This window comes from Apis laboriosa, unplaced genomic scaffold (assembly GCF_014066325.1).
Source record: "Apis laboriosa isolate Shangri-la unplaced genomic scaffold, ASM1406632v1 scaffold112_cov148, whole genome shotgun sequence".
NCBI lineage: Eukaryota > Metazoa > Arthropoda > Insecta > Hymenoptera > Apidae > Apis > Apis laboriosa.
In genome coordinates, this window is record NW_025220865.1 from 2,198,502 (window position 1) to 2,216,586 (window position 18,085).

At 30.0% G+C, this 18,085-nt stretch overlaps 2 protein-coding genes across 7 annotated transcripts in view; one reads left to right on the forward strand and one right to left on the reverse strand.

Moving 5' to 3' along the window:
* Positions 1-18,085, reverse strand: part of LOC122711753 (arginine kinase-like) — a 60,526-nt gene that overhangs the window by 19,018 nt on the left and 23,423 nt on the right. For 2 of the 6 annotated variants that reach the window (XM_043930790.1, XM_043930778.1), the window contains exon 2: positions 12,909-13,799. The exons of 3 other annotated variants lie outside the window; for them this stretch is intronic. In XM_043930790.1, coding sequence (XP_043786725.1) covers positions 12,909-12,924 — 16 coding nt within the window. In that variant the 5' untranslated portion in view covers positions 12,925-13,799. The remainder of the gene's footprint in view (positions 1-12,908; positions 13,800-18,085) is intronic. One more of the 6 variants, XM_043930784.1, reaches the window with a different exon arrangement.
* LOC122711795 lies at positions 1,619-7,554 on the forward strand. Its single transcript, XM_043930858.1, has 7 exons — positions 1,619-1,697; positions 2,491-2,613; positions 3,980-4,042; positions 4,116-4,178; positions 4,321-4,362; positions 4,451-4,525; positions 7,480-7,554. Exons 1-7 carry the CDS (start codon positions 1,638-1,640, stop codon positions 7,552-7,554), a joined length of 501 nt encoding a protein of 166 aa, XP_043786793.1. The 5' UTR covers positions 1,619-1,637.

Sequence of the window (18,085 nt, forward strand, 5' to 3'; positions counted from 1 at the left end):
AGTAAATAAAATAAAAAAAATAAAGTTAATGTTAAATAATCAATATAACTTTTATTCATAAGAAATAAAAAGTATATTAAGACTTGAAAAGACTTCAAAACAATATTCAAAACTGACTTTAAAAAAAAAAAAAAATAGATGATTAAATAATTATTAAATTTACAAATTTTCATTCTTATTTAATAACGGTAATAACAGGACAAATATTGGTACTGCTCTTTGAAACCAATATAATATCGAAATATTGAAATAATTATACAAACAAGATAAACACGAAGTTTTAATTAAATAATACAAACTCAAAGCGTCATTTAACCTTTTTCAATACGCGCAAAGAAGCATGAAATAATATTCACCACTGTAACCAAGATTATCCTCTATTGTCACACGAAAATAATCCAAATCGTTTAAACTTATTAAAAGAAACAACAAGAAAAGAAAACGCAATCAAATTATTAAATCATTATTAAATTCGACGAATTTCAGGGAATTTAACCATAAAAACCGAGAAAACGATCTAACCTAACCTTTTTCCTTCCTTTCGAATTACAAATTTTTTCTTTAAAAAAAGAAATTTCTTTAATAATATTAAAATTATATTTAAATTAAATAATTTCTATGAATGAATAATTAATTTATTCAAAATTTAAATTTTAAGAATTCCTATATATATATATATAAATTATTTCGAAGAAACAAGAAGTGACGCGATATATATAGTGAGAAGTGAGAAGGTTTAAAAAGAGGAATAAGAAATAATTCATTCTTTTTCTCATTGACCAAATCGTTGAATAAATAAATAAAATATACGAGAGAAGTAAAAATAGAGAAGTAAAAACGATTAATGATTGACCTAACCTCTTTCCATATTTCATCGATTATCGAACTCGTGAAAAATTCCAATGAAAAAATAAATAAGCATTTCTTTATCATTACAAAGAAATATAAGGTGATATAAATATACAAGAGGAATATAAAACAGGATAAAAAAAACGAATGACTTAATCTAACCTCCTTTGTCTCGTCGATTATGATCGAATTATGATCGAAAATATAAATAAATATTTCTCGATCGTTGCAAAAAAAATACAAAATGGTATCGCAAATGAAGAAAAGAAATGAAAGAAAATGGAAAATTGAGGATAAAAACGTATATATATATATATAAGAGTACATGGAAGCCAATTGCTGAAAAACATAATATCGTTACGAAGATTCGCTTTTTAGCATGGATCTCTAGTTATCGTCATTGTTGTTTGAATATGCTGTATCAATTTGTATCGTCGGTGTTTACTACTATTCACCTTTTTAATTAATTGAAAATTCCAATATTACGAATAAATCTCGAAATTAAAATTTTCAACTTTTTCTTCCCGTAAAAATGCATAATATTAAGATGCTAGGACGAAAAATAGAAAAATTGCGATAAAAAATCGCGACATCCTGTGTACAAATCGTCTATCGAAGACGAGATGAATAGTAAGGAGAGAAATTGAAGAGGGCGCATCGATCATTTTATGTCAAACGATCCTCCAAAAACTGTCAGTTTTTTCGATTCTCGTGGCCCGTCCAAATTCACGTGATGCTCGTGACAATAGCGACGAATTATCAGCTTCGCGGGACGAAAACTCGATGTCATGGAAATCGCAAGGATCCACAGATATTACAAAACCTATCATTTTGGGCCACGATGGCTGGTCCGTAGAAAATCCTCCTTTTAACCTTTAGCATACCAAGATGAGATCACTCAGAGATCCCCAATATTCAATAATATTTTGCGAATGTATGTTTGGAATGAAAAATTAGAGAAAAATTTGTTTATTAAGTAATGTTTATCAAGTATTTTTTTTTAAGGTTGTTATTAGCAATAAGTTATTAGTTATTAGGTTAGGTTATATATTGTTACATATGGGTGTCACTTAGGAGATAAATTTTTTACTTTTAGAAATATTAGAAAATTAATAATGAAAATTTATTAATAGATATTTATTAAAAATATATTTCTTGAAAATTCTTGTAATATTAAATATATATTAAATAATATTAAATAATGACACATTTTATCGATGATTATATTATTCAATTTAAAAAGAATTTCATTATAAAGATGGAGCCACGTGAATTTATATGTGACATACTTCAATCGATTCGTCTCGTAAATTATAAAAATACAAAAACTATCGCTTTTATTTAATTAAGAAATTTCATTTTTTTAAAAATTCGCTTATAATTTAAAAAACAAACTGAACAAATGAAATTTCTTGATAAATCGAAGGAAATAATCGAATAATTTTTGTATTTTCACAATTTATACGAAATAAATCGATCCATGTTAAAATTCGTGCTTTGTTAAAAAAAAAAAAATTCTCTTTTCATAAATATCAATAATATCTTCATCTTGGTATGCCAAGGGATAAGAAGAAGATGTAAAATTGTTTCATTTCGAATGCCTGATATTTTTTTTTTTTTTTCTTTTTTTTTTTATTCCAGCTATACCAATATCTACTGACGGACGCTAAATTGAGGAATATGCTTGATTTGGGTCCGTTCTGCGGAACCATTACGTTTATAACTGGACTCATGATCTTGATCCTCCTCCTCTATTCATACATGGTGAGTCCAAAGGTTCCTTCTTGCGAGGAATTTATATTATTATCCTGTTTTTCGATAATAAAATATTTTTTTTTTTTATAAAAATCATATTCAATTTCGAACAAATTGTCGTTCATTCAATATTTTACAAGAGAATTAATTTATAGTTTCGTGAGTTTCTTTCTATTTATATTAAAAAAAAATTGTAATATGGAATAATTAATAATTAATCATAATATTTCTTGTGGATTTTTTAATTCAAAGATATAAATGAAAGGTGTCTGTGAATAATTACGAGGAGGAAAAATCATCAACATTTTATTAATTAAAATAAATTAATTGCTATTAGAACAAAAAACCTTTCAAAGTTGTTTGCATTTTCACTAAATTATTAAATGTCACTCTAATACTTTCAATCTAAAAACAATAAACATTTAATAATGCCAATCGATAACAAAATCCAATGAATGAAATATTTAAAAAATACTTATTCATCTTTGAAAACTAAAGAGACAGGAATCGATCATTTCTCGAAAAGAAAAAGAGAAAAGTTGTTACTTTTTTAAAAGTGAAGAACATTTCGAAATCCGATGGAAAGCGAGCTAAATAATCCGATGTGTTGGCAACTTCGTGCTTGATCGAATTAACCTTTTTCACCGTTTCAACATCGATACAAACTTTCGATCTTTCCGCTAATCAAAACTCTTAAAGAGGTAAAAAGTTAAAAGAAAAGAAAAGAAAAGAAAAAAAAAAGAAAAGAGAAAAGAGAAGGAAAGAAAAAGAAAGAGATGCAAATCGAACAATCGTAATTGCGAGACACCTTGTCGACGATACTTTTCTCCACTGTTATCGATCTGTCTGCCTTTCGTTCATCCAGACGAATAAATCGGCCACGAATTAAACGGGACAATTGTAGAGTAACGAAGCATTAAATCACGAAGTGGCTGTATATACAGATACGTTGTCACGAAATGAAATCTTAATTCATTTACGAGTACCTCTTCGTGTCTTTTTTTTTTTTTTTTTTTTTTATTCCTTTCAACGTTTTGTGTATACAAGAGAGTTATCGCGTGCGTTTCACGGAACGATGAAAGTTTAAGGTTATGTTTGGTTAGATTAGATTAAGTAACAATCCTCGCGAAAAGAATTTCATCAAATTTCTTTTTTTTTTAATATTTTTAAAATCTCGTTTATTTGTTAAAAAATAAAGTAATAATAATTATAATCATCTTTCGACATTAATAAATTTATTATCGTTGATAAAAATATTTCGTCATTTCCTTTCTTGAAATATTTTTAAATAAATATAAATCTGTTAATCTTAATAATATTCTGTTTAAAAAAAAAAATACTTACTCTTTAATTCTTGCATGCACTTCAATCTCAGAATGAAAAAGCGACCAATTCGAATGAGAAGGATTTTCAAGAGCTTCAAAAGGAAACAAATAAGGTATTTTTCGTGGGCAATTTTTTAAGAAAAATCCAATGAGGAGGATAAATAAATTAATAAGTTTAATTTGCAGAAAATTCCCCGGAAAAAAAGCGTGGCGGACATCAGGCCGATCTACAATTGTATTCATAAGCACGTAAGTTTGTTTTCGATGCGCCCCATGTGGAAAGTGCATTCCGTTGTTTTGCCTTCGGATAAGTTGGAATGGTGTAGTATGAGGAACAACGCGGTGAAACAATATAGTTACGGTAAATGGTAAATTGCTTTCTGATTTCCAGCTCCAGCAGACCGACGTGTTTCAAGAGAAGACGAAGAAAATGGTTGGTTCTATTCTCGAATAAATTTCTCTCCCCTTACGATGAAGTTACGCGACCTAACCTCACTTTCTCTATTTGTGTGTTTCGACAGCTTTGCAAGGAACGTTTGGAATTGGAGATTCTGTGCAGTAAAATCAATTGCATCAACAAGCTGTTAAGGCCTGAGGTAAGACGTAAAGAAAAAAATTCTTTTAAATAATTGAATTAATTGTTTTTAAGATTAAAAGGATTTTTAAAATTTTTTGTTTGTTTGTGTCATCCTTCCAGTTTTTCCTCTTCTCATAAAAATATTAGAAACACGTAAGCATATATCTGTTTTGACGGACATTCTCGCATTAAAATTTCAATATGATTTTGTTATGAGATTCAAATTTATCTTAAAGGAAGTAGTGTTAAAAATTCATATGATAAAATGGGACTCTATTCTTCATTTAGATATTCATTGTTAATTAGATGAAAGATTCACCGTTTCATTACTTGAAAATAGTTTAATAATATTTTTATACAGTTATACAGTCGAAAATGTTCTTTTAATTATATTCTTCTGTTCGAATATTTTTCCATCACACGAATGATTTTTATTGCTATTATTGCTTTCTGAATTTATATAAACTTTTGTAAGAAAAAGAAAAAAGAAAAATCTTCTATATCCATTGAAGCTTTACAATTAAAGCTCCAAAGTGATTATAAATTTTTTCAGATTACAGTATCGATTAATTTTTTTTTTTTTTTTTTTTTGTTAAGAACCGTAGTGGATTAAAAGAAATCGTAATCAGTGTTCTCGATTCAGTATTTAATATTACATAAAAGTTATTTTCAATAATAAATAAAAATTCGTTACGAGATTTTATAACTTTAAAGTGGTTATATAAAATCTCTTTTAAGAGATTATATATCAATTACTTTTTAAATAAGCATAAAAAAAATAGAATTTAAAGGAACATCTCAAGTTCAAAACAACTACAAAATTTCAATTTTTTATTTCAACGTGTCAATTTATTCCTGGTGAAAACTAGAAATATATTTCACATTTTTCTTTATCAAAAATATAATAATAAATTAATATATCGACTTTCAACTTTAAATTATTATTATTATTTCATCTAACGTGAAAATTAATAGGAAAAAAACCTAAATCTTCTGCATTTTGCAGCTGTATCATTTACATTCACTGAAATAACTAACACAACTTATACATTTCATCGTTCTTTCTCACTTATGTTTCCATTACTCCACTCTGATTTTATACCAATATCAAATTATTCCAACAACAAAGAAATAATCAACGAGTCAAAATTATTCGTCACGAAAAGAAACAATTTAATCACAATCTTTTCTCCCATTATTCCTCGCTCTCATTCACAATACTCACCTCTGCCCTCTGCAGAAACCCAATCCAACTAATACAACTACCATAAGTCCACGGGACGCCTCTTCTCGAGACCCTTACCTCCTTCATCCTCCCTATCTCTCATCATCCTCCACAAACCCCACAATAGGATTCTCCTCCACAATTACAGGGGTCTAGCTCGCTGCCTTTCATTTTTAACAATGTGACGGTTAATAGATAGAATATATCACGTATGATGCTCGTTCATCGGTGCGTGTGACACCTTAACTCGCTGTTCAATCTTGACCAGAAGGAGGGAGAGGAGGGAGGGGGGAGTAAAAGTTTAAAATGGAAATCTTCATCTCAAGAAACGAATATTTAGAGGAATGGGGGAGAAGGTGGAGGGGAAAAACAAGATCTCACGGTGATAATAAGCGAGGCGAGGCCGTAGCTCTGAAAATTGGATTAAAAATGATCAAAAGGTGGTATCTAACCGCGACCTGAAGGTACGAAAGCGATTTTCATCTTGTTAATTAGGGCGAACTCGCGGAAATTCGCGCGGTTATATACGTCGCGTGAACTTGAAGTATATCCCGCCCGAGGGTGTTAAAAGTGTCTGGAAACTTTTCTGCTCGCGCCAGACAACAACTATGGCGGTCGTGCACGGTAAGAGGGGGGGTCACTAATGGCGGAGAACATCCGAGATCACGGATTTTATTTTATTTTTGATGGTGGATAGATATGGAGAATAATGATACCGAGTATGTGATATTTGAATTTTTTTTTTTTTTTTTTTTTTGAAGAACGAGAAAAAGTTATTATTTCAAACTAGATTTGTATTTTATATGATTATTTTGAATTAAATTAAATGGTGTGGACTAGTTGAGAATACAAATTGTAAATCTGATATTCGATTTTGAAAATATTTTTATATAAATACTCAATAATCGAATTTTTTAAAAATGCTGGTAAATTTGTTGGATTTATAGAGTCGTAAATATTAGTTAGATTTGTCAACAAAATGTAAGCTAGAATGAAACGAGATGTGCAATGTTGGAAAAAGTTGAGGGAAATGTTTCGAAATATATAATTGAGTAATAAGGAATATTGGCAAGTAGTATTAATCTTCTCTCGTTTACTTTCAAGATATGAAACGGCTTCTTGGAAAGTTTTATTTTTACTCTTTACCAAGAAGATTCCAGAAAAAAATTAATCAAACTACTTATCAAACAGTATATCTATATCGGCCAATTATTATAAAAACTTTGAAGTTCTTAGTATTTCACTTGGATAATAATATAGAAATCTTTTTTAACATTTTGCAAAATTATTATTTGAAAATTTCCATGAAGCAATTTTCATCACTTTTGATATTGAAAACAGTACTTCTTAAAGCATTAAATTACTATATCTGAACCTACTAATCGATTCACTTCTAAAGTATTCGATTAAAAGAAATACCGTGCTAAAGAAAATATAAAAAAAAATTTATCAATTTCCTGAAAAAGAAATTTATTTCAACATGTTACGATATGATGCTTTATTAAATTTCTCTTCGAATAAAAATTAAATTTTATTTTTCTCTCTATATTTATTATTTTTATTAAAAAAATAAAAAAAGAAAAACTTAATCTAAAAAAAAAAAAATTGAAATAAATTGAAACAAAACTAAACCAATGATTGATCGCGTGAGAAAAATCGAAACGTTGAAAGTTCGTTCGAATAGAAAATACTTATGCCAAGAGAAAAAGAGAAAGAGAGAGAAAAAAATTCATTGATGCATGTTTCAGGCGCAGACCGAATGGCGGCGGAGCAAGTTACGAAAAGTGTATTATCGTCCTATTAACTCTGCCGCGTCGAAATAATGGCCGACGCCGTGTAACAATGTAATTAACCAAATACAAATGCATCCAATAAAGAACGTACAAATTGCATCGACTTATTATGCGCAGACGCGTTTATGGATTCGCGATATTCTTGCACCGAACGTTCGTTTTTTCTAACCGTGAAGAATTCTTTGTGTACGTTCCACAAATTGTATACTATTATTATATATACCGACACGAAATTGAGCTTACGTCGAACTGAGAATCGTAGTGGTGTAAGATATGGTGTATTTTAATTTTAAAAAGGATAATTTTTTTTTTCAATTTGTACATTTTACACATTTTTATATTCTTTGGTTTTGGTGCTTTTTTTCTATTTATATTATGTCGATCGAATTGCACTTAATAAGTGAATAAATTATATCAATATAAAATTATATTGGCTTACACCACTATGATACTTAGATATGCAATTATGAGTATATATAGCTTTAAATCACTGGTATATCTAATATTTAAACTAATATCAATATTGAGTAATTATTTTAAAAAACCCATTATAGATCGTTCAATTTTTATGTATATATGATCATTTACCAGGATAAATTTAAATCAAAATTAAATTTTTTCCAAAATAACCATCCTTCGTTTATTCTCTAAGAAAAATTGGCCAACACTCTAATTTTTCTTCTTCGTAAAACTTATAAAAATATACATGTGATGAAACAAAATACGAGTAATTTTCTTTCGTTGAAAAATAATTTATCCAAATTACTTTCTCCTCGATCACGATCAAATTCATTGCACGTACAACCAACCTATCCCCATCTCGCTATCGTTGATTATTAATGTTTACACCGGCGTGGTCGAATGCGATAGAAGGAGAAGGAGGGGGGTTAGTGTATTATTTGAATTCAGCTCGACCAGATTATTCGGTTTGATTAATCAACAACGCGCAACGACGGTGTGTCTCAAAAGATAGCCAAGCCGAGGAGTTATGCGCGTAGGGACAGCGGATGAGTTATTGCTGTCGCGTTACCGTGCCCCGTTGTCCCATTGTTTCTATTATTACATACGTCAAACACGCGAATGAATTATGCGCGGCTGGTGAACGCAGAAGTTGATTCGAGGAAAGTGGAGGGGGAGGCGCTAACGATGTTCCGCGTTCGTAAATTACCGATCAAAGTTTCGAACGCTCGAGTTTCTGGTTCTCTAGTGAGAAATTGTATAGGGACATTTTAAGGAAACTAGCGGTAAGCGAGAGAAAGAAATTACATTGCGAAAAATTATAAATGGAATGGAAGAATATTGATATGATTTGATTAATTTAAGGATAAATAATTGTTTAAATTAAATTGCGAAAAATAATTGACGTTATTTTTAATCGCATCTTTTATTTCATTTTTATAGAATATGGGAATATGGTATAATATGGGAATAAATAAATTATTAGAACGAGGATATTTTAACCTAATCTCCGATTCGTTATAATTAATATATGCTATTCAATTATATTTTATAAAATAAAATATTTATACTTTTTGATAAAATTTTTTAACAATTTTAACAATTTTCTTTCTATTTTTGTATTATCCTTTTTTTTACATTCGATTTCTCTCTCGCCAAAATCCGCGAAGTTAAGCGCGAAATTTAAATCGGTCTAATTTTAATCTACTTTCCTTTCGACGACAGCCATCGATCAAAAAATTTTTCCACAAAGTTATCCGATACACGATTTATCCTTTTTCACATGCTTCCAAAATTCGCGGTTTTTCAACAAATACCACTTTCGCCACAGTGTCAATTACTTCCTTTGATTTTCAGTCGCACAAAAGCGTAACCATCGAAATGGCCAGCTCGATTTACTCTGTGAAACGTATGGATATTTGTGATAACGGTAAAAATAATATTAAAAAAAAGCAGAAGAAAGAAAAATGAAAGATAAAATAATTCAGTTTAGGTAAAATCGTTTTGTTTGAATGTTTATCATGCTATTATTTATTCCCGGCCGGAAATGAAATTCTTTTTTTAACGTCGTTTTTTTAATCTTAAAAATATGATCTAAAATTTTAGATGAATTTTATTATTAGATTGAAATAGAAGATCGATAAAGTGGAAAGTTTAACCGAAGTATTACGATCCTTTCAAAAAATTGAATTTTTCTTCTTTTCATTGTAAATTTAGTTTAACGTGTTAGGAGAGAGAATATTTGAAAATTTGACAATGAGATTTTCAGAATAAGAGTATCTTCTTAGAAGTATAACCATCGAAATAAAGAAAGACAAATCGTAAAATACGGAAAAAGCTCGAAGCGCGAATCCAAAAAAAAGGGGAGGTGAAGTGAAAATAGATGAACACTGGATTTAAAGTTTGCTTCAATCTCTCTTCACCAATCGGATAACGAATAAATTGAAAAGGGAAAAAAGAGAGGGGGAAAAAAAAATATCGAATTTAAAAATACACAGTTATATCCTCGAAAATAGAACTTCATACCCGAAAGATATCGATTTCAATTTATTCCACGAGTAGTTTTCGAAACGGGTCACAGAACTTTTAAAGAAACTACTTAAGTTTTCGTGAATCTTTCTTTATACGCGAATTCAACGAATAAATTGTGCTACAAAATCCAACAATAATTTCGTTCTATGCATTGCAATATAGGTTATGTATAAAAGGTTTATTTTTTTTTATCAATAAAATCAACCCTTAAAATTCCATTATTTTCATTCTTCATACATCATAAATTAGATCAATTACATATAATGCAACATTTTAATTATTTTATCAATTGAATAAAATATATCACTTCAAGGGAATGCAATCAATTGATAATTCTCAATTATTATTTTCAAATTTTAATTATCCTGTTGCAAAAAAAAAAAATATACCCGGAGAAATTCGTATAATTATCATGAAAAAAAAGAAAAAAAAAAGTTTGATTTCAAAGAAAATTTTCTATCAAAGAATAAAATTCTATAATCCATTATACTGCACGTGCATTAGCCGTTGAAAAACTAGTTAAAAAAATTTATGAATAAAGTAATACTATACGTAATTACTTATTAAAATGCTATCCATTTCTTCATTAATTCATCCACGTGTATAATAATAAATTATCCAAGTAACTTTGCCAACTTAGTAACAACTTCAACTATTTAAAATTTTGCCCATCTATGCTCCGGGATAGTTTCAAGTTTGGATAACATCTCGTGCGCCGATATTCGGAAACTCTATTCTTGGTGACGTTCGGGCGCATTTAGCGGTTTCTTGTTGCACGAGAAGCAATTTTCCGCGTATCTATCCATGGTTGGGAGGAGACATTAATCCACGTATATCGTGGTCGGTCTATCTTACACAGGTGTTTCGAGCAAACCGCAATTGCCAATCACGCGTATTGATATATCGTATTATTGAATATCCTAGGATGGTTCGGGTTAATTTCTAATTGCATTGCATGCATTGTTGGTAAGATAAGATTCCGTTGAGGTCGAAATAGAAAAATGAATGTACGAGGTTGGTCAATCGTGAATTTCGAATTTTGTTTAACGTGAAAATTGTATTAGGAAGTTGAAAATTCGATTGAACGAAGAAAGTTCGTTTTATAAATTTTTTAAAATTTGTGATCGAAAGAATATAAAGATAATTTTATTTATATTTCATATAGATTTATTGAAATAAAAAATTTATATTATAACGTAATCAATTTCACAAATTAAATGTATAATATATCGAAAGATTAGGGGAAAAGCTCGATTCGTTCTTAATCCATCTCTTAATTAATCTAATATAATCTAAAAAATAACACCGATATATTTTCTATTAATTAATCTAATTAATAAAAAATAACACCGATATATTTTCACAATCTCGTATAAATAATAATCCCATCACCATTTATTAATTTTCGTATATTAAACTCGATCGAATTTGCATTATTATCACAATCACGCGGAACCCTCCAAGGCAACAATAATCCCCCGGATACTTTTAACGACACATTTCATCGCATTAATAAAACTGACACTGCAACGCAACCCTATTAAACATCCCCTTCCACTCAGCTAAACTTCCTCGAGACCGCATAATCATCCCCCAAAACAAGCCCCCTTAAATCGTCCACTCCGTACACCTCGTCATCACTTCGCTTATTCTATGATGCCTGAGCGCGGAAACAAACGCCCGTCGTTATTCTACAATGCTGCTAATTCTCCTCATCGACCATACTCCCACTCCTAAACACTTCGAATTTTCTTAATCGCCCATATACAATATTATTCCTCTTCCTCTTCCCCTCACAGTTAATCGTCCCAAGGAATGCGGTGAAAAGAGATGGTAGAATGCTTGAGATTCGATATACAATGTGAGTGGGATAATTATATGGGTTTAAAATACAAGAGAATTAAAAATTTTGTTGGAAAAAATTGATATTTCAAATGGATAGATGTTTTACAAGACGTCGGTTACGTGATGTATAGGATGATTTATGTGAAAAAAAAAAAAATGGTAGAAGATGGAAGATAAAATTTCCTTGGGCGAAATTGTTGCTCTTGCGCGAGAGATGTGAATTTGGTTACTCGTGAAACTTGATATTTTGAATGGAAGGATGTTTCGGAATTAAAAACGCGATAAAAATGTTGGAAGATAAAAGATGAAATTTTTTTTAGATGAAATTAAATCCCCTATATCAGAGGCACGAATTACTTATGAAAATTTATATTTTAAATGTAAGATATAAGATTGAGGTCGGTATTTACTTCAGAGTTTAACTTCCGGATTGCAGTCTGAAATTAAAAATAAAAAATTCCACGTCCGTACTTAAAAAGAGAATTTGCATGTTCGTGCATTTGGTATGAGGAGAACGAAGTAAAATGGTTTCAAATGGTGCATTGGAGGCGATGCTTTTCGTGCAGACGTTTATTTGCTTTTTTCATGGAGTGTATTTTTTAGAAATGAAGATATTTTAAATATTTAAAGATTATATTTTTTTTTAGAAATCGCTATACGTTTCCTTATATATCGATTAATTATAACATGTTTTGTTGCAAGATTTTTATTCCATGGATATTAAGAGTTTTAACTTTAATCACTTAACCTTTACGTGATGACATTTTATAAGTTTTTAAGGTCACGTTCAATTCACATGTACATTTATATTGTACGTATATACTCCTACAATTTTTTTGTATTATTAAACAAAAAGAATATTTATTTTCGAATTTACCAAATTCATCAAAAGATAAATAACAAGTGTAAAAAGAATTATAAAATAATATATAACAAAAGATAAAAAAAAAATCAAACGTTATTAAAGATCCTTAATGAAAATTATATATCATATATATAAATTAAAAATTTTAATCAATCTAAAAATATTAATTGATATTATTACTTACCTATACTCCAAAGCATATACTACAAAGAAATATTTGTCATATGATGTATGTATTATGCTAATTTTCCAAACTAAAAAAGAATAAAATAAAAGAAAATTAAATATAATACATATTTAAAAAAAAAAAAAAGAATATCCAGAATATCTTTACCAAAAATCCAAGAATACCACCAATTTGGAATCATTCTATATACAGTAAGTGGCAAATTTCCTTATATTATACTTCGAATGCGGACCGAGATTTTACAAGTTGCGCATGCGCGGCCGAATGGTGGGGAGACGTCCCTCTTCTTTTTGCGTCTCTGCAGCCAGTCGCGAAATGTAGATGTCGCTGGTAGTGTCGTCGAAATCCTAACTCTCGACTCTCCCATCGTCTCTATCCCAACCGCCACCCACCTCGTTTCACCCTGTGTCGTCGTCTATTTTCATTCAACCCCTCTCCCCACACCTAGGCCGCCGCCGGCGTAGAAATTGAACCATGGCTACGTGGTGCACGAGAACAGGGTCTTTGCTCCCATTTAATATTTCAACCAGTCCATTGGCTGCCTTGAGCATCGACATGCGCGCCTTGCCTTCGAACTCGCGCCACCGTTTCTCGCACTCCTCGTTCTCGTTACGTCAAAGACCGACGCTCGAAATCCCCAACGATGATAATCCACTTAGCAAGGTTGGAGAGGAAGAGTGGTATGACTTGGAGAATGGCGGAGAAAAGGGAATGAAAAAAGGAGGGGAAAAAAAGGGAACCGCGGACGAGAGGGTATCGATACACGCGGAAATACTGAAAAATCGATCGGTCCAAGCACTGCCAAGCTGGTCACTATTCCGTATATACGTATATAAAAGGGTTTTATATGGAAGTGAACAGGAGAACCACGTCTCTTCCATGCTTCGCCTGAAAAATGTAAATTGTAGGTCAGAAATGTAATGAAATATGATTTTGCTTTTTTTTTTTTTTTTAAATTGGTAATTTTTAATTGAAATGTGTTTATATATAGTTTAGATTTGATATTAATTAGATATAGTTTTATAACGATTTTGAGGCGATAAGGATATGAAAATTGAAATTTGATGAATAAATTTTTTGAGATCTTAAAGAAATTTAGGATTTTTTTTTTTTAATAGTTAAGACAATTTTAATAATTTTTATTCTAAGAATAATTGACCAAATTTTATCTTATTGTCGCGATGTTCTTGGAAAATTATTAACTATTGGATACCGCATCATATCAATCTTTGTCAATGCATCGCTATCAACCTCCATTATCTGTATATAAATTTTTAGTCAAAATGGCCAATCTATTATGTCAGATTCTAATCTGAAAGAAATATGATGGATCCTCTCTATCACTTCGATGCAATTTCTGTCCCAAAAAATCAAAATCTACTAGGATTAACGAATACAGTTAAAAACAAGGGTCACTGGTCAAATTCTTCTTCAAAAAAATCAAAACCTGCTTAAAACCAAATGCAATAAGACCATTGATCGTATTAAAAACAAACATCATTCCGCTCTAAAAAAACGAGATCTACTCGAAGCACTATGCAATAAGTATCATCCGCCAAATATTAAAAATGGTGTCAAATCAAGACGATCAATCAAACGCGAGACGCGATATTAAAAAAATTCTAACGAACCAATCAAAAATCCATTCGCGATCGATATGGCAATAAATACTCGTAAAGTATCAATCTCTCGTCATTTTCTCTTACACGCATACATGTTTTCGTTCAGATCGAACACCACGCGAGGCTATTGGGGCCAACGATAATATGCATTCGTGCGCATATACACAATAGGAACGCGTTCTGGTCCCAACGGCCAGCTTTTCCTTCCTTTCTTCCTATTCTATTTTTACTTACATTCCTTCCTCCCGTTCTCCCTATCCCCCTCTATTTTTTCCTTTGTTTAGAAGGCCACTGCGTTTTTCCTTCCCCGCCATTGTTCCTTCCTTTTTCTTTCTTTTTTTTTTCTCTCTCTCTCCAGCCTCTCTTTCCAACCTTATACGCCCACCCCCGTGACGGGGGTAAAAATGCGAAACGATATCGGACTAAGAAGATTATTCTGCTCGACTGAAGATAAGTCGGGAAGAAATTTTTGTGCAGGGTGTTTAAATCTTTGAACAGCAAAACATTGGTGGGGTTCGAAAAGTTGTCGAAAAAAGAAAAAAAAAATGTTTTAACAAAGATTGTTTGGTAACGAAGAAATAAATAAATTAAATATCGTTTAAGTACCATATCGTATTTTATGGAAAATCGATTAATATATCGCATGAAAAATCGAAAAGAATTTCTCTTCAATGGTAGATATTGAGATTTTTCGATGAATACAATGAACAAGGATAGAATGAAACGAGATCAAAAATATTCAGGAACGTGAAAAAATTCTTTTTTGTATGAAATCAATGATTCAAAATTATACGATAGAATTTTGAAATAGCCATCATAATTGAAAAATTATCTTGAGAAATTCATTTTATTCATTCCTACATAATTCCATTTAGACTATTAATTAATATAGATATGAAAACATTTTTCCTTATATCTAACTGTTCTCGTTTAAAAGGAACTTATATATCCTTATACATGTACAATTCCTCTTTTCGAAACTGCGAGACTATATCAAACTCTCACTTAGGAGGGATTATTACATTAACCACCATAAATTTTATCTAGTCGACGTTTAAAACGAATTGTTTCTTTCCAAAGATCTCTGTTTCTTCGTCTCTCTCGATCCACTTGCTTCCCATACTTCTGTTTCACAAAAGTACGAAGGAAGTCTCTCTCTCTCTTTTCTTCTTCTTTTTACCATCGAGTGTTTGCCATCATCGAGGAGCAAGGCTTTTACCAACGGATCGCTGCCTCCGCGTTTTTATCTACTTTATGGACAACGTTGGGTGAAGACATCTTGCTACGGTAAAATGTTTCTCTTAGTTGAATCGATACAAGATATAATGTGAAGTGTGATGATGAATTCATACGTGTGGTAAAATTTCAGCTTCCTTTATTTTAAAATCGAATGAAACTTATTGATTCGAATTTAAAATAATAATTCTCTCGATATCTTTTTGATTTTAATTTTTAAATTTATGAAGAGTCTTAATCATTAATAATGCTATATAGTTTGTTTGTAGTATTATATGACGTACAAAAAACAATTTAAAGATTTAATTCAATTATTCGTAAAATTCTAAATTTGTATAAATAATTCGTGATCTAATAATAATTCAAGTGATTTCTTATTTTTTTTCAAGATAAAATGAAAAAAAATATTACGAGGTCTTTTAATATTATCGACTAGCGTATATCCAATTTACAATATACGTTTCTATTGTAATTACAAAGTTATAGACTTCTCTTTGTAAATTCATTATACCTTAATAAATGATTTTTTATAAACTTAATGAGGAAACTCCAATGTTTTAATGTTCTTAGATAACCTTATACTTGTATAATTGATACATTTAATTAATATCTCGCCACTTTCATGATAAAAAAAAAACATCTTCAGTAACGAAATAAAAATCTCCATCATCGCCATAAATTCAGATCACGGTTATTACAAATTGTTCCCGTATATTTTCTCCGAAATTATACATCTCGTTAAATAACACAATGGAGACGTATCATAAAATCTATGAACTCGGCAGCTTAATTAACCCTTAATTGCCAATCCGAACATTCGATTAATTTATTTAATTTATGTACGTATTCATGTCATGCTAGTCTGTGATTAAATTGTATATTACACTTTTTCTCGTTTTGTTATATCCGTTTTGTTACAATACTTTATACAACGATACGGACACGGAAATTGATCGACGAGATTAAATACAGAAATTCGTGATCGTTTGGATTTCTAAATTCCTTTGTTTTTTCTTTTCCAAAGATAAATTTCTTATTACTAGAGATCGTTATTTTCTGTTTTATTTGTTTGACTTAATGAGTTTTTTTAATTCGATATTATTTAACATATTCAATATTATTTAATTTATTTAGCATTCAGTGATTTATATTTGAGAAAAAGTTGTTTGATTATTATTTCGATTATTATTAATAGAATTATCGATTTGTAATTGATATTTTTTTGAATATTATGTTGTCTTAAATTTTTCATTATTCACACAAATGATTTAAGAAATATATAGTCTTTTATTTTTCATTGATAACCGTAATATTGTAATAACTGTTATATTATAAATTATTCTTAGAATTGTAATATCTTAAATGATTTGATAATAATTGAATACATTAATTATTCTTCATTTAATAAAACAAAATTAATTTTTTCAATTAGAAATCGTTTATTTCTCAAATACTTCTCAAGTTATAGACATTTTGAAAAAAATAGAATAATGTTCCAAGAAAATGAAACTCTGACGTTAGAACACTTTACACTTAAAATAAAATGATAAAATATAATTGAAAATATGATACAATTCGAGATCGCTATTCTAGAAGAATAAAACTATGAGAATTTTATAAAAATGATACTTTGAACGTTGAAATAATCACGCCTTTAAATTTTATTACTTCTACCGAAACTTCCAGAATCAATCTTTGCGAATTTTCGATCATTTCTACGATTTTGTTATTCCCAGAATTAAAAAGATTGAAAAGTTACCATGCGAAAAATACCATAATCCTGCTCAACTGATACCCATCAAAACTTTCTTCAGATAGTCTCCAATAGGCGAGCACGTTAGAGACAATAACAGCACGTGTGCTTCAACCGTTTCTCTAAACGTAGGAAGGAGGGGAGAGAAGTGGCAGAGAGAGCTACACTCTGTATCTATACGAGGACAAAAAGTTGCTGAATAGCGTATTTTTGCTCGGCCAAGTCGAGCGTGAAACGATAATCACACGTTATTGTAGCTTGTGCGAGAAACTTTGGAAGGATCTAGACGTTTCGATGCTCTGAGCGAAATCATTGCTTTGTTGAATACATTGATACACTGAGAGACTCTCGAGAAATTTGTATAGGATCGTTTAAGTTTGAGATTATTTATGAGTTTGAGATTATTTATGAAAATATTTGTCAGGATAATGAATATTTCGTTTTATTTGCCCGATTATAGATCATTCCACTCATTTGACTCGTTACTTATTAATTATGTGACATTTTATTCTATTTATCCTATTTATGACAACTTATTAGAGATGGATAAAATTTTAAATAAT